The sequence below is a fragment of the Elgaria multicarinata genome, chromosome 2 (assembly GCF_023053635.1).
Source record: "Elgaria multicarinata webbii isolate HBS135686 ecotype San Diego chromosome 2, rElgMul1.1.pri, whole genome shotgun sequence".
Classification (NCBI taxonomy): domain Eukaryota; kingdom Metazoa; phylum Chordata; class Lepidosauria; order Squamata; family Anguidae; genus Elgaria; species Elgaria multicarinata.
Genome location: NC_086172.1, coordinates 118629356 through 118655574, shown reverse-complemented (window position 1 = coordinate 118655574; position 26219 = coordinate 118629356). Strand labels below are relative to the sequence as shown.

At 46.6% G+C, this 26219-nt stretch overlaps 1 protein-coding gene across 1 annotated transcript in view; it reads left to right on the top strand.

Moving 5' to 3' along the window:
* The first annotated feature begins 203 nt into the window (after window positions 1-203).
* The window catches only part of ALX4 (ALX homeobox 4), an 82534-nt gene continuing 56518 nt past the window's right edge, over window positions 204-26219 (top strand). Inside the window, exon 1 of the mRNA XM_063118821.1 lies at window positions 204-705. Within this exon, the coding sequence (XP_062974891.1) occupies window positions 204-705 (502 nt within the window). The remainder of the gene's footprint in view (window positions 706-26219) is intronic.

The window sequence follows — 26219 nt, the reverse complement described above, 5'->3', positions numbered from 1 at the left end:
GGCTTGGGTGCGCGCGCGGGGGAGTGGGGAAGAGATCTGCTTGGCTTTCAAGAACATCTGAATCCTCTTAGTGAGCGCCCAGCTCGGTGTGTGTGAGAGGGGGGGGCTGGGAGGGGGAGGATCGTGGCGGGAGGGGGGAGAAAGCCAGAGAGAGGTTCCTGGTGCTGCGTGAGGACACCGCGGGGCCCTTTTTAATTTTAGCCATGAATGCCGAGAGTTGCGTTCCCTTTTGCGACCCAGCTGCCGCCGCCGCCGCCGCCGCCGCTGCCATGGATTCCTTCTACAACGCCGCCTCGCAGGGCAGCGCCGACGGCTCGTCGCCTTTTAGGGCATTTCCCGGCGGCGGCGGCGGCGGCGGCGACAAGTTCAGCCCCGCTTTCCTGGCCAGCAAAGGGCAAAGCTTCGGCGGCGGCGGAGAAGGTGGCGGCGGCGGCGGCAGCGGCAGCAACAGCCCCAAGTGCCGGAGCCGCTACAGCCAGCCGGAGTGTCCGTCCCTGGACGGCAGCGGCGGGCCGCCACAGCAGCAGCAGCAGCAGCAACAGGCGCTCTCGGCGGCCGCCTTTAACAAGTACCACCCGCACCAGCCGCACCAGCCGCCGCCGCCGCTCTATGTGCAGAGAGGCTCTTGCAAAAGCCCCCCGGGCTCCGGCCTCAAGCTGCAAGACGCCAGCGGCCACAACGGAGCGCTCCAGCTCTCCTGCTACGGTGAGTCCCCGCATCGGTCAGGGCGGGCCCGGGCTGGCGGAGCGAACGGGAAGGTCTTGACCGCCCCACCCACCCCCACTCCTTCCATCCAGAAAGCGGCCAGAGTGAGATTTCTCCGTTTCGCCTGGATTTGGGCCGATCCTCACAGATTCGGAGTCACTCTGGGGTCACGTTGTTGGCGGTTCACACGGGGAAGGCGAATTCGGATTTAAATCCTTGCCTGCCGGTCTCTGTCTCTTGTTTTTGTAGTGGAGAGGGTTACCGGCTCGGAGGGTTAGCGGAACGATGTTTGAAAAGATACTGCGAGTAGCCGCGGCTCTCTTCCATGAGGACACTTGCAAATATCCCAGCAGGCTGGATCCACACGCCAGTTATGCCCGCATATTTTCAACCCATTGACGTCCATGGGACTGGGAATCCACTAATGGAAATCCTACGGATTTCAGTGCGATTTAAAACATATATACACACAAAAATCTGAGCAGATTACTTCGAATCTGAGTAGGTCGTCTTAACTGGCTTGTGGATCGGAATGAAAGTTTTCCACCCAATCGGAAAAGAAGTAATTTCCAATTATTACACCGGAACTTCCTTCGAAATAAGCTGTCCCAAATCGAGGTAATTAGAAAGAGAACGACCCCCATTTTGGAGTCAGAGCCAAAGAAAAAACATTTTATTTTAGTGGTTCATTTATAATAACTTTCCAAAGCTTAGATCCTAATTATGTTTCATGTCTCCTTTTCTGTCCAAGTATACCTTCTCCTCCTGCTGCTCCTTCTGCTGTTGCTGTGGCTACTATTTCTACATACGAACCATTTCCTAATTACTGCAGAGGGTTTCCAAAAGCATCCCGGTTTCCAAAAGCCCAGCCAAGCCCTCCACCGGGTTGTGCCAGGCAGTCTTCGGGCCGTGCACTTGGCCACGGCTACGCGCAGCGCGGTTCATTAGTGGCAATTAAAGCACTGCCTCCTCGCATTGGCGCATTGAATTAACGAATAGCCTTAACCCGGATTCATCCTCGTTACGAGTTTACGGCGCGGTTAGAATGGCAGGCAAATGTTTGCTTAGAGATGGTTATTCTGGGAGAAGAAATTAGCGATAAGGGAAAGTGAAAATGAGATTATCTGTCTGGGTCTTTCCTCTCCGCGGTCGCTCCTCCTGGCAAACCCGCTGTAAACGTTCCCCTGAGCTCTCTCTCGCTGTTCCCCCCCCCCACCTCAGTCTTATTAAACTCGTTCACTTCGAATACCATCCCAGTTATTTTAGCTGGACCGGTTTCTAGGTAAACGGATTCTGGATTGGCGTTTTCGAAGCTGCGACCTTAAATTTAAATGTCGAAGTTACATCCCATTTCCGAGGAAGTGTTTAGAATTAGGGTAGACGTCTTGACGGACAGAAGACACGGTTTCATTTTTCCCCCCTTCCCCACTATTAAATTCAACAAAACCTGCCCCCAGGAGAGGCCTCTTGAAGAGCATCAAAGGGCAGAGAGGGAACAGCGGCGTCCATCAAAGTTGTTGGAGGCAAATACAGTCAGACCCGTTAGGGGCAAAGATGATTACTGTTAAGCCCCTTTGATTAAAGTCTCCCAGTGAACGAGACTTAAAAGCTGCTCAACTTTGGCTGGATTTTGACCAATAACAGAGAAGGAGAGACTCATCACCTGAGCCTATTTCAGCACCCTGAACGGAGTTTCTTGCTGGGGTCTTCCTTGGTCACACTTTTTTCTCCACCATTCCTCCTAGGGGTTCCCTTTAATCCTAACACAACAGTCCTGGGAGGTCGATATCTAGACTTGATAGAACCTGGCTGGCTGAAGGTTGCTTCTGAGAATTTGAACTCAGAACTCCCAGTTCAACACTATGTCTGCATCAGGTTGACATCGTGCCTCTTTCATCCGCTTTGCCTTCGCAGCCTCATGCATCTTTCCAGATAGCTTTTCCTCCTCCTTTGCAGGATTCTCACTCACTCCTCTCCCTTCCTCCTTTCATTCACGTTCTCCTCTCCAGAAGGCACCTTCCTCTTCCCCACCCCATCCCCCAAGGGCTTCGTCAGGCTGGGAGTGTTTTTTGCCTAGAGGGAAAGCCATAGGGCACTGGGGTTATGCTAACAAGCTATCCATCACAGGGAGCAGCAAAGAGATCCCGATTTGTTCCTGCGCTTTCTGGCTCTACTCATTCCCTAAGAGAGCCAGCCGATTTTCAGAGTCCAGTAATGTTCCACGGGGGCTGGATTTCTCCCTTCTTGTTCTTCCCCTTCTGCCAATGAGAGTCACAACGTGAGGAAAGGCCTGATGCGCATTTGCGCATCTAACTTAAATTGCCGCAACCTAATGCAGGCGTTTGATGTGCTCAGGGAAACGCGTGAGCACTCTTGCTGCTAAGCCCGTCAGTAATGGGAAGGCAGAAAGCCCAGCGTGAAGGCCCGTGGAATCGCGAGTGTGTGTCCTTGTTTGGTACTACAGGTCTGGGAGCTTCCCAATTTGGACATTATGGAGAGGGGAGGGACTGAATTCCCTTTTCAAGAAATGCTCCTGTGCTGAAGAAATTCAAGCAAATGAGTTTTCTCTCTGCCTACTCCCACCTTGAATAAAATCTTGTAAAGACGCTACTACCTCCACCCACCCACCCCCCACACTCCCTAGACCGTTGTCTCTTTACAGTCCCACCCACACTCAAGATATCCCTTGTTGATTTCCAGGAGAATCGAGTTGGAGCTGAATTAAATTGTGCATCGGGACATTAGAAAGCCCAGGACCTGTGGACCACCGCCGCTACCTGTCCCAGGAAGTCTCGATAAATCGTTTTATAGCAGGATGTTACATTCGCCTTTATTATGCAGGGCGAATGTAGTGGTAATCGCGTTTCCTCTGCAAGGGAGCCCTTAGCTGCCCTAGACGCGAAGAAGGCAGCTGTCGAAACATCTTGCGGCAGAAGAGATCGGGAGAAGGAAAGCCGCAGCTTCATAACAAGTCCCTTGTGCGGCTCCGAGGGAGGGTAGAAATAACAGGCCCCGATTCTGACCCGGGTTTGTGTTGTTGTTGTTGTTGTTGTTGTAGTTGTTGTTGTTTTTACACTGCCATTCCAAAAAGCGGAGTCACTCCGAATTGGGTCCTCAGAGGTAGACGCTCCAGGCAGGGCGCGTGAGCCAGAAGAAAGAGATTTGCTGCCTTAGAAGCGGAAGGGGGGTGCGTTTTGAAGCCTCCTGAGAGCTTCCGCTTGCCCGCCGCAAGGCGATTGCTCCCAAGGCTGACTCTCGCTCCAGGCGCGCACCGGTCGGCGGGGCTTCGAATGGAAACTCCGGGGAGGCCGAATCCGCCGCGGTGCGCTCCCTGCTCCCCATCAGCCCGGGCCAACAACCGCGCACTCACCTGCGCCATAAGCTGACCTTAGGCTCAACCTTTTGCGCGCCCCTCTTCTTTTCCCAGTCGGCTTCGCTGAGAATTTCAAGATGATAAATCAAGGGGACGGGGGAGGGGAAGGGAAGTGCCGCTCTTAAAAATATTCCCCGACACCTGTGGGTCTGTTTCAAATAACCATTTGCGCCCCGTTGGACTCCACTAACAGCTCTGCGACAAAGCGTGTTCGGAGTCAATTTCTAGTCCCAACTCTGCCTAGATCCTTAAAACCCCAGGCTGGGATCTGACCGTAAATCGGTTTCGATTCTCATTATTCCAGTTTAACCATGAACTGCTCCACACGCTTAGAAATCACCAGACTGGGAGGCAGGCGCCGTGCATAGATGCCCTTGATGACTTGTTGTTGTTGTTGTTGTTGTTGACACATAAATAATAATATCTTAAACATATATTCTTGGAAACAATGCTTAATGAAAACAACCGGGCTTCCAAACGAACGTGTTTAGGGTCGATGATGATGATGATAAATAGAGTAGGAACAAAAACAGCCTTCATCGTGGCACTTTTTAATAATATATAGAAGCGGTGGCATCCGCGCTACCTTCATTTTGATATTCGTCTTTTATTAAAAAAAGGGGTGGGGTGGAAAAAACACAGAGACACACCATACACAAATACTAAGAGGATGTGTCCAATCACCTTTAAATCGGAGCCGTCTATTCAAACTACAGCTTTTTAAGGGCTTCGTAGCATTTTGTGTGATGTGGCTTGAAGGACAAGGAAATGTAATGAGAGCCACCTGGATCTGTGGGGATAATGAATCATCATAATGAGTATCGATTATAATAAGGAGTATTGGTTAAAGAATAGTTTTTTGGTTAAGCATGTAGAAGATATGTTTGGGGGCGGGGGTTTGGTAGTGACGAATGGCACATAAAAATCGGCTCCCTCTCTCGCGCGTCTCTCATACCTCTCTCTCTCTCTCTCTCTCTCTCTCTCTCTCTCTCTCTCTCTCTCTCTCTCTCATTGACGAACAGGTAGGCGTTGGGTACAATGGCGCTAAGCGCCCTTAAAGGCTCTTCATGGTTGGCCTTGCGCCCTTGATTTGAGAGCGGAGCCAAGCATTTATTTGTGGAGAGCCCCGGGTGCGGCGAGAGGGAAGGAAGAGCTGCATGCGGTTTTTGCACGTACAAGAGCTAAATACATCCCCACACACGGCCCGTTTCATCCCGAGCACGGCCCAAGCCACTGGCCCTGGGCTGCGAGCTGGAACGCGAACAGCGGCCCGTTTGAAGGCGCCTGCTTCGCATCAAAGGGCGCTTTCTCCGGCGAGACGCGGCGCTCTTCGCCATCAAGGCTTCTTCCCCCGCCGCGGCGCAATTGCAGACACGGCTCCCGGTCAGCCACTTCTGCAATTGGATCCTTTAACGATTTGTAGGCCTTGGAAATGACCGTAAACGGCAATACGCACTAATAGCTTTTGAGTGTCGTTTTGGTTAACCAGCGCGGGGCAAGATTTGCCAAACCCCCAGCTCCTGTTTTCTTCGCCCGGCTTCGGGCTTCCTCCCAGAGAGTCCCTGGGGAGCTCGATCGCCTCCTGATTAGAGGGTGGGGGAAGAGAGAGAGATTGATTCGTGAGAAGGCAATGTGCGGGAAGAAAAGAAAAGCGGAGCGGGGTGGGGGGGAGAGAGAAAGAGAGAGAGAGAGAGAGAAAGCACCATGGCGGAGAAAAAAGTTGCGGCTGACCTAGGCGCTGGGAGAGCTTTTCAATGCGCTTATTATTATACCCAGATCCCGAAAACATTTGCTTGGCAGCAGTGCCTTGGAGGCAACTCACATTGAAATCAATGGCACTTCCGATTTGTTTGGGATCTGGATGCCAGAGGGGGGGTGGAGAGGGGGAAAGAAAGAAAGAAATTGAGGGAAGAAGAAGAAGAAGAAGAAGAAGAAGAAGAAGAAGAAGAAGAAGAAGAAGAAGAAGAAGAAGAGGAGGAGGAGGAGGAGGAGGAGGAGGAGGAGGAGGAGGAGGAGGAGGAGGAGGAGGAGGAGGAGGAGGAGGAGGAGGAGGAGGAGGAGAAAGAAAGACATTGAGAGAAAGAGGAAAAGAGACTTTTGGAAGAAAAGATGCCTCCCTGTGGACCAAGAAGTGGCCCTTTTTTAACTGTTCTGTGCAGTTCCTTCAAACGACCTTCTGAAACCTTAGGAAAGCCAAGCACGGCGTGATTCTCTTGCTTTCCCTCGAGCTTGCTTCCCCCCCCCCCCCACCGCCCCTGCAGAATTGCCAGATCCGACTTGGGCCTGCTCTCCTGAACCCGCTTGTACGTCCCCCTTAAAGCCGTTGGGTTCAGCGGGGCTTCCTTCCAAACTCCTTGACATCGGCTATAAATCACGCCCGTGTCTTTCTTCTTCCCCAAGCGGGCCGGGCCCAGACGTGTGTCGCGGTTGCTTTTTGGCTATGGTAAATCGAGATCCGCAAAAGGCCGGGGCTTGCTGGGAGGGTGGGCGGCGGCGGCGGCGGTGTGTTTGTGTGTGAGTGAGAAGCGGGAGCTCAAGGCGACGTCGTGCTGGATTCCCTTCTGGTGCCGGCTGCGCTGGAATCGCTCCCGGAGGGAGCTCCCCAAGAAGCACCCCAGCGTGGCGGTTTCTGACGACTTTCCTTGCTGGCGTGCTTCGGCCTTTTCACATCAGGCCTCTCACACAACGCAGATCGAAGGGTGCAAGAAGCACCGCCGTCCCCCAACCCAGCGCCCTCCAGGTGGCGATGGACTAAAACACCCACCATCTGCACTGGCCAGCTTGGCTGACGATGGGATTTGTAGTCCAACACCATCTGGATTGCGCCGGGTTGAGAAAAGCTGAAGTCGCGTTTCTGGAGGCTGGTCCTCATCTCCAAGGTTTTTAAGAGCAGGGCCTTGGTTCAGCCGTTGATGGTCCCTTCTGGGGTCTCTGCCTGACCAACTTGTGGCGTTAGTCTGGGGCGGTGGATCCCTAGAGTAAAATCCATCATAAGCCCTACGCAGAGTAGACCTACTAGAATGACTAGGACTTAGGTTAGTCGTGACTAGCATGGGTTTCATTCATTGCAATGAGTCTACTGGACGTAGGATTTATGTTGAATTTTACCCCCAGAAACCAGGCAAGGACAATCCGGTTTGGCGCTGTGCTTTGTTGCTCTTCCGTCAGCCATTGGTGGCTGCGGGGCGTCAGCGTCGTTCTAGCCTTGAGAAAGGAAACGGGGCGGCAAATGAGATTTGTGGATCCTTCAGCAGGACCCGAACAGTCCCATCGTTTCCCTGGAAGCCCATTTCGGACCTCTGTCTTTTCCTGATCAATCCAGCTTTCACTGTCCAGGCCCTCCAAAGAGGATCGAATTGTTTCTTCCCGAAATCTGAAAGACACACACACACACACACACACACACACACACACACACACACACACACACACACACACACACACACACACACACATACACACCTTTCCTGTGTGAGGGAGGGAGTGTTTTTCATCCAATTGTTTCTTGCTGCCTTCAAGTCCGGCTCTAGCCTAAGCCGACTTACTCCCATCCTAAATACGTTCATGTTGAAACGGCTCCCTCTCTTTCGGGTGGCGAAACCGCCCACCCACGCTCCCCACCCCGCCGCCCACGATCAGGCTGCAACCCGCAGCCACGAACATCCGTGGCAAATTTGCCAATGCGGCTTCAATAACACGTGGCTTGGGGGCTGCATCTCCGGTTGACTTCCAGCTCGATCGAAAAAGGAGTGTGTTTGATTGGTCCGGGTATCGGGCCCTTAAAAACGGAGGAGAGAGAAGGGTGGGTGGGATTGGAGTGCCTGATGGCAAAGTAAGCAGCGCAACAGCTGAATATCGCAGTGTTTGTTTGTGTGTGCGTGTGAGTGAGTGAGTGGTCACTATCCATCTGTTCCACAGGCTGGAGGGTAAGAAAGTAATTTACAAACCTGATCTATTCAGATAAATAAAACCTGCCATAAATATACAGTCTGAGTCTATGCCTGTTTACCCAGACGGTAGTTTCTCTGGTTTCAAAGAGGTTTGCTGCTCTCACATGTAGGCGTAGCAACAAAGAAAGCACAAAACCTCCGTTTATTGCCTTCTTCAATAATTCTTTAAAATAAAGTTAGAAAGAAGGGAGGAAGGAATTCTCTGTTAACTGTTGAGCGCGTGTTTTGTACCAAATGCGAAGCGGAGTGACTTCAAGTAGCCAGAGGAAACTGTATCCTGGAGTCCATTCGGGTTTTGATTTGCAAGTGAGACCTGCGGGCAGACATATTTCGGAACGCGCTCCTCTGTTCTGCATCGGACCCTCTTTACTTCCTTGCTTCCAAACTAACGGCGCTGGATTATCCCTCCGCAAACTGAAACAGCAATTAAAAGGGGGGCATAAAACATAACAGTAAGCTATATATTTGGGTTAGAGGTGGGGAGAAGGGGGGAACCCTCTCCAAAGATTTATGGCTAAAAGTAATCTGAATTAGTATTTCTCTGGCTTGTAGCTGAGATAAATTATATTTCTTTGTACGGAAATATATTGCCGTCTTGAAATATGGTTTGGGGAGGGGACCGGGTGTGGGGTAGGATTGAGTGGGGAGGCCCTTTCGAGGCGTGCAAGAGAATGTGCCCTGGGATGTTTGCTCACCGGATTAAGAGAAAGAAAAACTGCTTTTCCTGGCACAGGAAAATCCCGAAGTGCCAGGCTTGGCAACTCATAACGACCTGTTTTATTTTATAGCGAATCACCAAGGCAGACTCTAAAGCAGCATTGTGACTCGCGAGGGTGGAGCGAATGTAGCTGTCGGAATCTAAAGGGAGCTGTACAGCCCATTCGGAATGGAAGTTCAGGCAATATGAAGGCACCCTAGAACTGCTTTCTCAGATTCGGTGCCCTCCAGATGTGTGGAACTTTTCCAGGTTGGAAAAGGTAGCCCTAGTGGCCATTGGGACAAAGGCTTTAGGAGAACCTTATAATCTACCGAAGGTCTGGAGAATGCAGGACCACTCCTGGCCTCCTTCCTTAGCAGTCCTTCCCCACAGGGTTGGCCTCACAGACAACAGGACAGATGTGAAGGACTTTACTCCTTGTCTACGTTACTGGGACTAGAGGACATAGGCAACAATACACCTGAATGAGACCTCTTTGGTTTGCCTATCGCCAGGAGTGTATAAGTCTGTGCCAACCACACACACACACACACTTGGTCCTAGCCACACAAATAGACATAACAAACCACTTTTCTTTTTCTTCTTTTCTTTTGGTGTGTGTGTGTGTGTGTGTGTGTGTGTGTGTTTGTGTGTGTGTGACTTTCTTTCTTGAACTGCTGATTTGCCCAGTGAGCATCCTTCCTGTCTTCTGTCCAGAAGCCTGTCTGGCTAATTCCTTGGTTATTATTTTTATTATTATTTATTTATATAGCACCATCAATGTACATGGTGCTGTACAGAGTAAAACAGTAAATAGCAAGACCCTGCCGCATAGGCTTACATTCTAGTAAAGTCATAGTAAAGCAATAAGGAGGGGGAGAGAATGCAAACAGGCACTGGGTAGGGTAAACAGGCACTGGGTAGGGTAAAACTAACAGTATAAAGTCAGAACAAAATCAAGTTTTAAAAGCTTTAGGGAAAAGAAAAGTTTTTAGCTGAGCTTTAAAAGCTGAGATTGAACTTGTAGATCTCAAATGTTCTGGGAGAGTTCTGGTTGTCTGAGTGTCCAAGAAGCGCAAGGCTCTTGAATCCCCATGGCCCTGGCTTCACCTGACATTGCCAGTTCTGAGGATCAGAAAGGGACAGGATCACCAGAAACCTATCTAATCTGACTCGCAGTCATGGCAGCCCCCCTTCAGCCACCCCCTGGTCAACTTACACCTTTCAGACCACTAGCAGATTGCAGGCGATGTCTCACAGCCACCGGGCCCTTTCTCTGCTTCTGTGGCCCAAGGCATGCAGTCTGGATTGGACTTTTTATTTATTTAATTTTTTGCAGAACAAACTGGCTCCCATGAATTCCAGCAAGCAAGTGACCCATCCAAGGCATTCTAAGTGGGGTGGTCTCCTCTCTCCCTCCCAACCCCCAACTTGGCTATCAGTCAGACCCTAGGGCTTCGGCACCACTGAAATGGCCCAGAGCTACCATCTCAAACAGAAAGACCAGAGAATGTCTCCCTGCTCCTGTTAGCTTTGGTCCCTCCTGGTTTCTTGATCTCAGCATCCATGCACTGGTCCTTTTGAAGGGCAGGAGGAGCTCCCCATTCAGGACCGCCTACAAGGAGAGTCCTTTCCTGACCTGTGGCTTGCCAGATGTGCTGGACTAGCACTTCCATCAGCTCCAGTCAATGGCTGTGCTGGCTGGGGATGATGGGAGTTGTTGTCTGGAATATCTGGAGGGCACCACAATGATGGAAGCTGCCACAGTCATACCCCAAGGAAAGTCCAAAAGATTAAGTAGTTGACCTTGAACCTGACAGAAGGATCATATTCCACTCTTAAAGATGGCCTATAGATTAGATTAGATTAGATTAGATTAGACAGATAATGTGCCAAAACAGAGCTGTCTTCTAACCTCCCCAAACTTCCAGCACTGGCAAATACAGCTCTGGCAGATGACGTCATCGTTCCTACAGAGAAAAAAGTGCCAGAGCTGCGCTCCTCTGCTTTCCTGCTCCATCCATGGAAGGATTCGGACAGCGTTCCCAACCCACCATGAGTTTTGCTGCCACGCGCTGGTGGCCATGAATATGAGGTGGGACACACTGTAGGCTTCTAATGGGCAGCATTGGCGCAACTTGTCCAAAGATGAGGTGCAGGATTGACCTCTTCAGGCCACCTGGTTTTCCACTGGATTCTCATCATTCCCGGATAGGTAAAGTGGTCTTCTCTGTGAAAGAAAGAAATGAAATTTGCCCCAGAAAAAGTCCGAGGCTGCAGGTGCAATCCTAAACATCACGCCTCGCTGAAACAGGCAACCGCCCCAAAGGTGGAGCCCAACAGTTGGCTGGGACTTGTAGTCCAAGGCTGATGCCACACTGAATTGACATCTGAGCAGACACAGGCTTAGAACTGCACTGAGCGCTCAGAGGCAGACCCTTCCGTCCGTGCTCGCAAGGAGATGGCTTTCGAACCCGCCTGCCAAGCAGACGCATCTCCTTTGCTCTTCTCTTGGGAGTGCCTAAAGGTGATTGTTTCGACGGACTTTCTGACGCCCAAGTTCAAGGCTATGACCTCTCCTCCATCTTTCTCCACGATTCTGAAGCCCATCACGCATCCAAAATTAATTTTAAAAGTTGCTAAACTATAAACAAACAAAGATAAGTCTCCTTTCTACAGTGCACAACCCTCTGGAAAATGTTCTGCCCTTGCGCCGATTCCATTCCTTTAATCGGGTTTACACCGGACTGTACTTCCCAGGGGACTGGGCCCAGTGATTTTAAGGCGAATCCCGAATCCTGGAGATTCCAAGGCAGATTCCAATGTAGAGGGAGAATGTGAGGCTGGAGGTGTTGCGTTAGTTTTCTCCAAGAAGCGCACTTTAACCACCCTCTGTTCTTCTCCATCCTTTCCACGGAGAGTGGATTCTAATCCGTATGCCTCCTTTTTGCTGCCAGCACAGCAGGAGGTAAATGTAGATCTTCATCCCATATCTGCTTCCTTCGGATTATCCCCGTAGCGCTAAGATTTCGCGGTTGTTGTTGTTTTTGCTACCGGCCAAAGCGATCCTTTGCATACCAGGACTTGAGTTTAACGGGGGGGGGGGGAATGTAAAAAAAAATCATAAAAAATCAACGGATGACCCAATTCAATTCAAATTTGGTATGCTTAAAGCTCTCCCTAATATCTATTACTGTGCCAATTTTGGTGTCTTTATCTTTAAAGCTTATGCAGATGTAAGCATTTCTTTAAAATCCTGCTCCTGCGCCCCAGCGAAGGCTCAGAAGATACGCTCAAAAAGTAGGGGCTAAATACAGCTAATCTTTTGGCTTTATAGCACAATTATGGCAGGATGTATGGGAGTACTTCATAATCAAAGCAGATTATAAGGTGGAAAACTTCTGAGTCCTTTGCACGCAGTTCGCAGTGATTGCACAGTATAATGCTGGTGTGATAAAGCTCGTAATTCTGCATCATCCGAAATAAAGCGGGGGGCGGGGGGGAGTGGAGTGTCATGCGCATCCTCTGGCTCCATATTCAAGATCTGAAGTGTGGCGGGGAGTGATTTGATGGGAGTAGATGAAAGCTAGACCCCTTACAACGGGAAGAGACGGAAAGGAGGGCAGCTAAAAAAATCCGGAGAACATCATGGATACACGGACAGGTTGTCTTAAACTCAACAACTACTGAGCGAAGGAAAAGGACGGGGGTGGGGGAGCACTTGAAAGAGCATACGGATTCCCCCCCACCCTTATTCTCCACTGGCAGTATTGTCTTAGAACAGAATGGCGGTGTAACTGACCAGCAAACTGTGTCACTGACAACAGCCTCTATTAGGTGATATAACTGGATGGGGCTATAGGTTCTTAGGATGGCTACCTGCCACCTGTCTGTCCTTTCTCTACCCATCATTCTCCACACTTTCCAATACCAATGGGTTCTCTCCCTGGCATGAGAAGTAGCTGTGAAACACCGACTGCTTTAGACCTTCTACACTTTGTGTCAAATCATTATGCCAATGGAATAAAAAGCAGGAAATAACACTATGGCAGGATCTAGACTACTATTTTATAATGGTATTAAAGTGCACTGACAACTGTTGGGGCCCATCACACATTCCGTACACCGTTTTCAAACCACTTTCATAGTTTTATATCCTGCACTGTGTAGACCTACAAAGCATATATGGAATGTGAATTGTGCCCCAACAGTTATCAGGGCACTTTAACACTGCTATAATGGAGTAGTATAGATCTAGCCCTTGTCCTCAGAACCCAGGAGGGGATAACGAATCCAAGCAAATGCTGCCCCTTCAGAGCTTTCTGTTAGAGTCAACCGTGTCCTTAGGGTCACCATGTTTTTGTTTTTGTTTGTTTTATTTAGCATAGAAAGACTCTGTGCATGGCAGGCCAAAATTTAATGGGAGAATCTCTTCCTGGTGTTGAGATGCAATGATGGCACTCCTGCTGCTATTATTCCTGCTACAAGATGCTAGGAGGTTATTAGGGATTTTAAATTATCTAAATGTACTCCATCATCATGGTGTGAAGTAAATGTTGCATCGTCACCTGGACCCATACAGTTCTGAACATGGGGGAGGCAGTTACAACACGCACCTCTATGAAATTATTATTATTATCATCATCATCATCATCATCATCATCACCACCACATTTCTATACCGCTCCATAGCTAAAGGTTCCATCTTGATTTGAGATGGGACAAATGCAAAGTTCACCCGGACCCATATAAACAATGTCATATAAGGTGGATTCCTGGAGTTCTAATCTCCGTGTGTTTGATTTGAAGGGGTTGCAGTGATGGTGGGGCGCATCTAGTCTTTTAAAATGTTGCTCCTGGACTAGAAGCCTATATTTCCAATAGAGCCACTTCCAGCCCAATCTATATGCCTGGGAGTGTGAAGTATAAGCACTTAAGGGTGAAACCCTATGAATGTTTAGCTAGAAAAATGTGTCATAGTGGGAGTTGTAGGCCTTTTTTCTGTCTAAACATGTATATTGTGCACTAAGGCTGCAATCCTATGCACACTTATTTGGGATTAAGCCCCATTGAACTCAATAGGACTTGCTTCAGAGGAGACATGCATAGGATTGCACTATCAGTCTATTTACCCCCCTAGCCCTTAAAGTATTTACTTGGATTTATGGTAAGTCCATTGATTTTAGTGTGATGGTGAATAGGACTTCAGATCTAAATACCCATTACTAGGTGTTCATTAGCTGACCAATGCCAGGATGTTTGTGTTATCATCAACACCATTTTGTGAGAGTTCACTATTTACATACCCTGCAACCCTGAGTTTGTCTACTCAGAAGTATGTCTCATTGAGTTCAATGTGGTTTACTCCCAGGTAACTTTGCATAGGATACTTAATGTAAATATCAATGCCTGTATTTTCTGAAATTCATTTCCCTCTGTCCTCACTGGTTCCATGTTTCCCTGGTTACATACCCATATCAATTTAGCATAACATACTTCACACATCTGATGGAGCCTTAAAAAGGTACTATTGCACTCTTCTCCTGCTTTTGTGGTTTTCTCACAGGCAGCTGGTTGGCAACTGTGTGAACAGAATCCAAAAACTATTTTTTTAAAGTCTAATAGTGCAATCCAGAGAACATTGGTTACTGGGTGGATTAAAAATATAATAAATAATTAAAAATAATAATCTTATACATGCTTACTCAGAAGTAAGCCCAACTGAGTTCAATGGGACTTACTCCAAAGTAACGGTTATAGGATTGCAGCCTTTATCTCTGTTGTGCTTACTTAGAATAGTGTGTGAGTCCCAGTTATTGGACTGGCACCACATAAGAAGAAAAGGAAGGAAGGAAGGCACAGAGAGAAAGAGAGAGAGAGTCCACTCCAGCTGGTACTTTGCTTTAGTAATTGATCCAGAATAGCCACCACATTGCGTTGATTACTAAGCTTGGGAGTAAGAAATCACTCAACCCTGAGTGAGAGTACTCTGTCTTTAACTTTCCTGATCATGATGATTTGTGATTATAAACTAGTTCACTGGTGTATATGCACATCACTTCCTTTTTCCCAGGCTTGATTACTATACACATGACGAGATGTAGCTGAGATTGGATGTACAGATGTAGTAAGAGAAGATGGTGTAATCAAGAAGGAGTGGGTGAAGTAGATTCAACTTGTAGAAATTTAGCTCAGGAGAAGCATGGGATATGTTGATTATATATTTTTTATTATTTTGTTTTACTAACTTGCAGTTTGCTTGCTTTTGTCGTTGCTGTTCTGTTCTGTTTTTGTTTTGTTTTTTTTGCATGGGTGAGAATTCAAAGATAGTATCACTTCTGAAGTGGTACAATCCATTTTACCACTAAAGGTGTGGCTCTGCCCTGACAGACACATTATTGGTTGCAGCCTTAGAGCCAAAGTTCAGGGACCCCAGGAAATCCCTCCCTCCTGCCACAATGACCACCCAGAGAGGGGCAGGAGATGAGGGTATCGGCATCAGAAGCAAACTCCATTTATTCCTGGATGGTGTTATGATTTAAGGGTGCAATCCCAATGGGAGTGTAGACAGAAAAAAAGTCCTACAACTCCCAGCATTCCCCAGCCTGGGGAATGCTGGGAGTTGTAGGACTTTTGTTGTTGTTGTTTGAACATGCAAAGGAGTGTTCCTTAAGTGAGTTCACAATGCAAAACTGCACATGTTCAGGGTTGTTGAATTAAAATTAAAAAAAAAAATCAGGGTTCCCACAAAGTGTTGTTGTTGTTAGACAGCAGGAATGTAGAAGGAGTTTTAAAGAATGGAATGGCACTTGGTGGGGGGAAGAGGAAAATGCTATTTGCATGTTCACAATTGAAATAGTGCACATATGGGCCAGAGCCCATATGACCGTTAAATCCAAGGGACTACAATCACTTACTTGCACTGTGGCTTGGTTGTGAATATTGTTATTGAGCATGGATTGGTGAAGAGATCCCATTGAAAAGCATTGCGCTTGAGTTCCTAGGCCATGCCTCCGTACTGATCTGTAACGCCTCATTCATATGTGTGGCTGCAGACAGCAAGTGCTGGACGTGTTTGTGTGATGGTTTAGCATGTTGTGTGAAATGATCCTGAAGGTGCATTTCTGTTGGAGGCAAGAGAAGGGGCGATTTAAGGCGCAATCCTATGCATATTTAGACAGGGGGGGGGGGAGTCCTACAACTTCTAGCATTCTCCAGCCAGCATGTATAGAATTGATCCCTAGCTGATCGGTGGAATAGACTGTACTCGAGAGTTGAGGGACGAGGGGTGTGGCTTTTTCCCCCCCTGCACGGAAAGCAGGCAAAATTGCAGTTGATTTCTATGCTGAATGTTTTCCTTGGGGGACGTTTCCGGAGAGAATTGCCCCGACGTCAGCTGGGAAAGTAGAAGGAAGATGTGATGCATTCCCTCTCTACGTTCTTGGGTCCGGAAACACTGGAAGAAGGGAACCTGAAATCAAAGCAACTGGTTGGCGCATCCTGGACCTTGAAGGGGCTGAAATGGACAGGTGCCATCGCCTTTGAGTGGGGGACAGAAATCGACGTTCTATGCAATGGGTTGGATCCAGACTTAGTGCTTAGAGTAAGCCCATGGAAATCAATGGGGCAAGTTAGTCACGATCCCATTGATTTCCATGGGCCTACTCTAGGGTCTGACAAACTCTGGATCCAGCGTGACGTTGGTAAGATGGTTCTCATCATTATCATTTCGCTCCATCGAATGTATGATAGTGGAGATACGGAAACCCCGGATATAACGCTAAAATCTGGGGATTCAACGATGAACAAAAAAGACATGGAGGAGATGGGAGAAGAGAGCACGATCGAGGCTATTGTTTATTTGATTTGTACCCCGCCTTTCTACCAAGAAAAGGGCACTCAAGGCGGCTAAAGAAAAGTATGTGTAAAATCCCGTTGATTATTTTTTTTTAAAGAGAGTTAAAAGTATACGTTCTGTCTTATTGAAATATATTTAATTTTGGCTATATCCTGCCCAAAACGGTCAAGAGAGAAGGGCTGGAGAGAAGATGAGCATCGGAAGAAAAAGGAAAGGAAAGATTTTCATACCGGAGAATGAAGTGAAATAAAAGCAAACCAACAAGTACACGAAAGAACAAACGAGCACATGTCCCTGTCTCTTTTGTGCTAGCTTTCTACTTACAGGGAGGATTTTCAATAAAAGATCTCCCCCTTTTCCCCCCTGCTTCTTCTTCATCTTTTTTTTTAAACAAAGGTGATTCCTCCACTTGTAGTCAGTTCAACGTGCTGCATGTGTAGATCAGGCTTGTGCGGTTGAGACGACCCGCGGCCGGATTCGAACTCGCAGCCGCCTGTGGCACTGCGCCGCTCGCTTTCTTCTTGACGTGTTCTTCCTTGGAACCGCTCCCTTTGGCCACTGCTGTGCTGCTCTCCGGAGTTAAGGCTCCCTGACGCTGCTTTCGCCTTCCCTCTTGCACAACAGGGGTCGCCAGATCGGTCCTTCACGGCTCCAGCGCCCTCCCAGCCAGAGGGAGAGACAGAGAGAGAGAGAGAGACAGACAGACGGGGGGGGGGGGGGGAGGAAGGGAAGCGAACGAGCTGGCTTTAGAAGTTGGTGAGAGGCGCCTGGAGTAAGTCCTTCCTCTTCTGGAGGCAGCATCGGAGCCTTCTTCATCTTCACGGGCATCAAGGCTGTGGGATCCTTACGCTAGCAAATAAGACCTGAAAGGTAGGACTTTCCCAGCCCAGATGTATTTGTGTCTGTTTCATTTACAGACGGGGTGTGTGTGTGTGTGCGTTGCATTTAATTTGGCCACCTTCAAAGTTTTAGAGGCATCTTGTTTGAAGCACTGATGCGTCTAAAGATCCAACCTTCCAGACCTCCTCCGTTTTTCTCCGCGTTCGAGACAAGAAAGAGAAGAAGAAGGGAGTGGGAGAACAAAATGAAGAAAACGCTTTCCTTTCCCATTTGGCCTGCTTATTTTCCAATTGCCAAGCTCTGGAATTAACTCTGCTTTCTCCCAGGCTTACAGTGGAGCCCTGTAAAAGCCTTGTTGTCAAGGCCAAAACAACAAGCAAGGGAAAAGAAGAAGCTAAATTCTCTCTCTCTCTCTCTCTCTCTCTCTCTCTCTCTCTCTCTCTCTCTCTCTCTCTCTCTCTCTCTCTCTCCCCCCCCCCCCGGTTTTGATAGCAAGCCACCCACTGCTACGCAGATGGAGCACAAGAGGAACCGCCTGGGTGAAAAGTTTGGGGATGCTTCCCAAATGTGTCTGCTTGGATGAGACGCCCCGTCCTCAGCAAGATGTATGGGGGCCAGACAGCACATCTGAAGTGTGGTGTGTGTGTGTTATCTGGGCCCACGGGCTGTTTATTTTGTGCTCCCTTGGCGTGTGCATCCAATGTGGTTGCATGACTAAACCGGCTGGAGTGATTCACCGGCTGCCTTTCTGGGTGACTACACAAAACAAGTTGTGAATCAATAGAGATGTTTTGGCTCTGCTTCCCAACCTCCCAAGTTAATGCAGTCAGGGCTTAAAGAGAGTTAATTTACAGACTTCAGCCTCTCGGAGCCGGCAGATTTATTCCTTTTTCCACAGAGCCACGATGATGCGTTTCCCCTTGCAGGATGGAGGCTTTGTCTGCCAAAATCTGACATGAAGAGGCCTTGCCAGGCCACATCGCCTACTCCCCCCCCCCCCCCGCCCCAAGACATTTTGCTACCTGACGTGGAGCCCAAGTGGAGCCAGCCAGCAACAATACCCATCCACCCCAGCTAGGTTCTACACTTTAAAAAGTTTTGGCTGAACCATTCAGGTGCCTCCACCCATCTTTCCTCGTGGTACAGGTAGGGATGTCTGAGAAATCCAAAATGGAATTGAACGAGTTCTGTGAATCCAACCTGCAGATTCCACTGCAGATGGGCTTTTCTTGAGTTACAGAGATGCTGCAGACTTGTGGACTTTAAAAAACAAAACAAAACCTTTCTGGAATTTTATGCAAATTTAGTCATAGAAAAATAAGTAATTGTTTTTTTTAAAAAAAACACCGGCTGAAATTGTGCATTTCTTGCATAGGTTAAAGCATGAAAGTGGACTGTTCAGCAAGTGTGAATTTGCAGAAATTTGGGGAATTGGAAAAAAAATCTGATCCTGTCAATGAGTGGATGACAAAATGAAAGTCACTTGCAAATCCATGAAATGCAGGCAGCAGGGATTTTACAGGTCACTTCACCCTGCTTATGTGGCAGGGCCAGCTCAGCATTGTCTTTGGTTTCAGTACATTTCCAGTTTCAATGGCTAGTTGCATCTTTTAACTTTTGTGGACTTAAACGTCAATTAGTACGTTTTCCACATAGGGGAATATATAATGCAGTCTTCCCCAACCTGGTGCCCTCCGGACATGTTGGACTACAACTCCATAATCCCCAGTTTGGGAGTTGTATTCTTATCACATTTGGAGGACACCAGGTTGGGGAAGGCTGATATAATGAGTTGCACAATCAAGGATTCTCTCAAGGGTCCTGGTAATTGTAGCTTAATGAGAGAATTCTACATTATTGAATCTAGACTCTTACTCTGGGCTCCCTCAAGAGAGGGAATTATTGCTCATGTACTTAGATCCTATGGCACGGGTGGGCAGGGTTCACGCGTGTGGGATCAGCTTCGTTTTATACTAGAACACAGAGATCCACCCAACTGGAGTTTGGTGCAAAACACATTCATTTGGAATTAAATCATTTTGAGCCCAGTAATTTGTTTTCATGTATTAGAACTGTATGGAGCTCACAGTCCTTCCCAATTTTCCTTCATTTCAGCAGTATAATTTATGGGGAGGTCTTTTTGTTACTGCTATTGTGAAACAAATCCTGCCTAATTTATGGCAATGCATCCAGAGATCTACCAGTAGATCTAGATCTACCTTCTGCTCACCCCTGCCCTATGGCACAGAGGTGGGGAAATTGAAGGAACTGGCCAATATTTCATGGTGAGTTGGAGGCAGAATAGAGTGTTATCCCTCTGTACATTACTGTGTGTTTTGTTGAACGTTGGTCATTTAGAGGAGTGTTGACTATGTTCACAAATTTTGGGGTATACATGGACAAAATAGCTATTTGGATGCCCAACTGGAGACACCTGTAACATTAAGCAACTGAACTCGTATCATTTTTTAAAAAAAGTCTCTAATTAAAAATGAAATTTCACCTTAGTTCAGTAATCAGCCACTTACAACCATGATCATTAAATATGTCGATACAAAATACAATCTAAAACAGCAATGGAACCTAGTACAGCTTGAAAATCAACACTTGTACCCATGAAATCCTTCCTAAATTTCTGTGCCTGACAGCAGATCAGACAATTGGGAAGTTAAGAAGCTAATCTTGGTGTCCTCAACTTCCCTGACCAGAATTAGCAACTTTTCCTGCATTTTTTTAAAAAAACCTTGGCAAACTTTAAATGGGACAACAGAGTAGATAAAGACAATTATCTTCAGTTTCATATTTATCACATATACACAGGCATTGCTATGGTAATATTTGTGTTCCTCTGTTCTATCTGTTGAACCCACAAATAACCCTAAAACAAGCCATGGTTTATTTGAGGTTTGTCTAACTTTCAAACAACCCCTGCTGCCTGTCTTCATATGACATGGCAAGCTACAGCAAGCTGGGTGCCCATGAGTGCAATGCACAAATGGCACGCTCAGGTGCCTGGTACTACACAACAACCCCCACAATTAAATTAAGCTACAGTGGCCTGTTGTGACATGCAAAACAAGTCATTATGACCTCTGGAGAGAGCTTCTAGCTTCCCAGCTAAATGATCAGAAAGAAACAGACCTTAAATTAGGGTTCTTCAAACATTTATTTAAGTAAGGTATTCCCCAACTTAATTTGGCCTTTATTTGTCTAGAAGAGAGGAATACAGAAAGTAGCTGCAAGTAGCTACAGGAGACTAAAGATGCCCCACATTCTTCTCAAGACAGGGGTGGGAAATGTGTGGCCTTCCAAGTGTTGTTGGACTGCAATTCCCATCAGCCTGAATCAGCATAGCCAATGGTGATGGATGATGGAAGTGGCAGTCCCAATTCCAAATCCCAATATACATACACAATACATCTACTTTCTCCACTGAAGATATATAGAAGCTTATGTCAATATGAGCTTGAAACTACATGTACAAATGCTATAAATACATAGGTGAAAGTACATAATAGAAACTCATGTGTCTTGCCCAGTTTGCATGACATGACAACCCATCATGGGTCAATTTACCCTGGAGGAGCTGCGACATGTGACAGCTGCCATTTGTCTGGGGTTGTTGTGTCATGTGAACTCAGCCCAGGGGAGTTATTTGAGGGTTAAACAACCCTCAAGTAACCAAGTACTGTTGTGTCATGTGAACCGGGTCACTGATTCCAATAACTATGGAGTACCTAGTACCAGTAAGATTCAATTTCAGTTATATCCCCCATAACCTCTGACCAGTGAGCATGTTGGCTGATTCAAGTTACAGTCCAAAAACATCTGGAAGATGTTCCCCACCCTGTCTTAAGAAATGATATGTGTATTTATTCAGAAGTAAGTCTCACTGTTTTCAATGGGACTTCTTATTCCCCAGAAAGCATGCATAGAATTTCAGCTTTGTTGTTCTTACTGGAACAGACTAACATGGCTACCCCTCTGGAAGTCCCATACTTTGAATCCAGAATAGATATAAATCAATCATATTTTGCATAATTCTCTGTTTCCATAATAGAGTTAGGCGCTGATCTCAACGTTTATATTATTAGTACAGCCTATTGATAGCCATACAATACAGACTATTCCACAAAATTTGGTGGAAATAAAAAACTGCTTGTTGGATCACGACGATCACTTAACAAAATATAATATACATTGGCACTGTGAAATCTTCCAAAGCAAATCCTAGGCTTGTAATCTGGCAATAATGGAACCTTAATTTTGGCCTTGTTTTAGAATTGATTGAAGCAGGCTGATATAAGGACAAAAGCCCTTTTTTAAACCATCATTTTGGACCTTCTGTTGGAAAGCTTCTATATTCCCCTGCAATTGTGGATACACATGTTAGGAACCAATGTGATACTTTAGGTAGGATGCTGAGCTGGGCTCTAGAAGGCAGCTATTGCATGGCCTTGAGCAAGCCATTTCTCTTTCAGCCTCTTCCTGGTGTGTAAAATAACTTTTTAAAATGCCTTACATCACAGCATTGTTGTGCAGGAAAACACATAAATGATTATGAGCACTTTGCAAAAGTAAACCAGCAATATACAGCTTTAAATATGTATAGTGCTTTACAGTGTTCAAGCAATACATGATCCCAATAATCCTTACAACAACCCTGCAAGGTAGATTGGTATTATAATCCTCATATTACAAGTGGGGGGTGGTAAGAGAAAGGGGCTTGCTTCCAGCCAGTTAGTGAGCCTTTAGATGAGCTGTGATTTGAACTGGATGAAGAACTAGGGGGGAAATGCCAAAACAGATTTCTTTTCAATACGTTGGCAAATTGAACATTTTAACTGAAGTCTTGGGCATTTCTGCTGCCCCTTATGCCTGGAACGCTCTTCCAGAACATTTGAGAACTACAAGTTCAACCACAGCTTTTAAAGCTCAGCTAAAAACTTTTCTTTTTCCTAAAGCTTTTAAAACTTGATTTTGTTCTGACTTTATACTGTTAGTTTTACCCTACCCAGTGCCTGTTTACCCTACCCTGTGCCTGTTTGCATTCTCTTCCCCTCCTTATTGTTTTATTATGATTTTATTAGAATGTAAGCCTATGCGGCAGGGTCTTGCTATTTACTGTTTCACTCTGTACAGCACCATGTACATTGATGGTGCTATATAAATAAATAAATAAATAAATAAATAATTATTATTATTATTTCCCTCACTTTCTGTAAAATGTACTTCATTCATGCAACTATATAGTAGCCACTTTGATATGGTCTTCATGCACTGGATTAATTCAGCACAGATAGCCATTGATCTATTTATGGTTTTGGATGGGAGCACTCCCACTTTTCAGGATTATGAGACAGTTACACTGCTTACATATCTTTTGTAAAAGTTCTTGGAAACTTGCTTGACTCTCTTTCCTCTGGAGTATCCAGGATGGTCATAATATAAGATAGAATGCAACGGCTGGATGAATTTCTAGTAAAGTGTCCTAGGAAATGTCTATACATGAGGAAAGCCCCGGGGTGGCTCCTCAGTGGCGCTGTGTTGTTTATACGATGCAGAAGCGACTGCTGAGCCATTCCAGGGCTTTCCCCTGAAGCTCCAAAATAAAAAAGTCAGGGACTTAGCCCGGCTTTTTTCTCTGGAGCAAGGTGGTGATGACACATTTGTCGTCTATCACCGCTCTGGAGTCATAGTGGAGGCTTGGCTGAGCAGATGGTGATCCCTGGTCGGTCGCCATCTGCCCGGACGGGGGGAGGGGATGGGCCAGTGAGCCAAATGGCCACTAGAACATCTCTGCGCTTCTCAGGCTTGGGGAGAAGGAAACGCTTGGCAGTGAAAGCCAAGGTAGAAAATAAGGTAAAAGAAAAAGAAAACGTGGAGGAATGCATGGCAACATGCAGTGGCGCAGCAATGCATGGGGCGGCGGCAGCTCCTCCTCCTCTGATGAAAACCCTGCGCTTGCTCCTTAACATGGGGACAACCCCCTCAGGAAGGCAAGTGCGGGTTTTGGGGGCTTGCAGCGCCAATGCGTCATCAAGACAGCCCCCTAGAACTAAGGTGGCAGTAGAGGAGTTTTGGAGCAACGTCTTACCATATAGAGATGAGAAGAGAGCATCCTTCCTGCAAGACCAAATTGATTGTTCAGACTGGATGTTGTCGTTGTTTTAAATCTTGCACATTATACACAATATGTCAAAATGGTGTGGCATGCATCTTCTTGCTTTCTGTGTGTGTCTTGAGTGCTATCTGAATCTAGTAGGTTTAGAAAATGGGTTTTTTACTGATGTGGCACCACTTATTAACAACACCAGTGGCAGTGTTCCAGTTTTTCCCTTCGAGAAAACTAGACCAGGGATGAGGAATATGTGGCCCTCTGGAAGTGGTTGGACTTCAGCTCCCATAATTCTTCACCATTGGCTATGCGGACTGGGGCTGATGGGCATTGGAATCCAACAGCATGTGGAGAACCTCACTGATGCACTTGACAATCCTTCTCAAATACCAATACCTGAAGTATCCAGGGTTCTTTTTCTTTAGCACACAGGTGGTCTACCTTTGGCATGGGTGTCCAAAATAGGCAGGAGGAGTTTGTAGCACTCCTGTACAGGAGCAGGACAGACTATGGGCCTGGCTTTGGTAACTTCTTGCCTTCCTTTCCCATAGTGCACTGCTGCCTGTACCTAATAGAAACAATACTACTTCAAGACACAGGGGGAACAATAGGGACTGTAGTGTGCACTAGAGAAGTGTGCCATGAATGAGGTCCAACAAGGTGAGCCGCAACTACTTTGTCCGCATTTCATATTTGTGCTCATAGCCATGCTCTGTGCTCAGAAGACAACCATCTAGCTGTTTGATCTTTCTAGGAACTGTAGATCTAGGATTGCCACTAGGCAACTTTAAACCATCACAATTTTGTCCATTAGGACTTATGTAAAGGTTATGTTGATGAATGCTATAAAGGAGAAGCAATCCTGCCCCTTGCATATTTCAATTCCATGCTGTAATGCATGTGTAGGAAACCCAGTTCCCTCCAGATGTTTTAGACTACAACTCCCATGACTCCTGACCATTGGCCATGCTGGCTGGGGCTGATGGGAGTTCTAGTCCAATTCATCAGGAGGAAGGTACCACATTGCCTATCTCTGATGTTATGGTTAGATGCAACAAACATGCTGATATTCTTCCAAAAATTCTCTAGGTCAAGATATAGCAGCTCTCTCTTTTGGCTGCCTCAGAAGGTGGTGGCCCTGGTGTTGTTGAAGAGGTACCGGGATAGTCTTAAAAAGAGATCAGGCAAATTCATAGACAATAAAGCTATCAATGGCTACTATTCATTATGACTATACATTACCTCCTGCATCAGAGGCATTAATCCTCTGAATACAAATTACAAGGGAATGCAAGTGGGAGGGCACTATTGCACTCATGTTCTGCTTGTGGGCTTCCCATTGAGGTATCTGGTTGTCCATTGTGGGAACAGAATGCCTTTGGTCTGATCCAGCATAGCTCTTGTTCTTGTGTTATCTCTCTGCCAACCAAAGATGGCACTTAATGCCTCCGACAAAGTGGGCTGCAATCTACCAAAGCATGTGTCATGATAACTTTCTTAGTCTTCAAGGTGCTGCAAGTCTCTTCGTAGTTTTTGCTACGCAGAAGTGATGCCAGTGTCTGACATTCATCATCACTGGATGAAGCATCCTGACAGTGATGAGTTCCATGGCTGGGGTATGATGGTCAGCTATAGCCGAATGATCCTGCAAGACAAGCAGATAACAGTATTTGACACACTGGGAATGGAGAAAAGCAGCTATGCCAGTCCTGAAACCACTACAAAGGCAAACAGATCTCACCAGATGTGTGGTTCAGCTACCTGAACATAATTTAGCACAGGGCTCCATGGATTTTGAGCACTGCAGAGCTATGATTTAAAAATGCATTTACCAAGCCGCATTATTATGCTACCACCATCACCATCCTTATCTTCATCAGTTTAGGGCACAATCCAGCTCAAAAGGAAAGTGCTGGTGATAAAGGACCAAAGAAAACGGTCATCTTCAAGTTCCGCTTATGAGGATTCAGAGGTTTCTGGCAGGCCATTGCGAGATACAGAATAGATGGACTTTAATCCAGGCAATTTATTAAGTTCCACTTATTTTAATTTTCACCACCGAAAATCAGCGAAACTTGAAAGTAGTGAATTGTTTTTTTTATATATATAGCTCTTTGAAGAAAGTTTATGGTACAATTGGCTGCAATACTCTTTGTTGTCTCTGTGTTGCAATGGACTAAGGCTGCAATCCTATGCACATTTGTTTAGGAGTAAGTCTCATGAAAATTAGTGGGACATATTTCTGAGTAGACATGCATAGAGTTGAGCTGCAAGGCTGCAGTACTATGCACACTTACCTGGGAGTAAAATCTTCTGTATTCAGTGGGACTTACTTCCAGGTAGGGACGCCTAAGGTCCTACTGCATCTCGGCTATTTTGGTGGAATCTTCATTCTGTGTATTATTACAAAAACATATTGAGGTAGACATAAAGAAATCTTTACATTTGCATATTATTAAGGGACGAATAAATGGATGCTTTTTGGTGGTTGTTCCTCCAGGAAAGAGGACTCACATCCAGAGGGGCTGAATTCCCCTAATGTAATAATGTATTTCCAAATGTCTCACAGTACAGAATGGCATGGTTTGGATCTGATGGGATAGATTCAGATTTTGCATGGGTTTGACCTCATTGCAAGCAAAGCTAAGAAGCAAGAAGGCAAGCGAGAGATTTTTTTT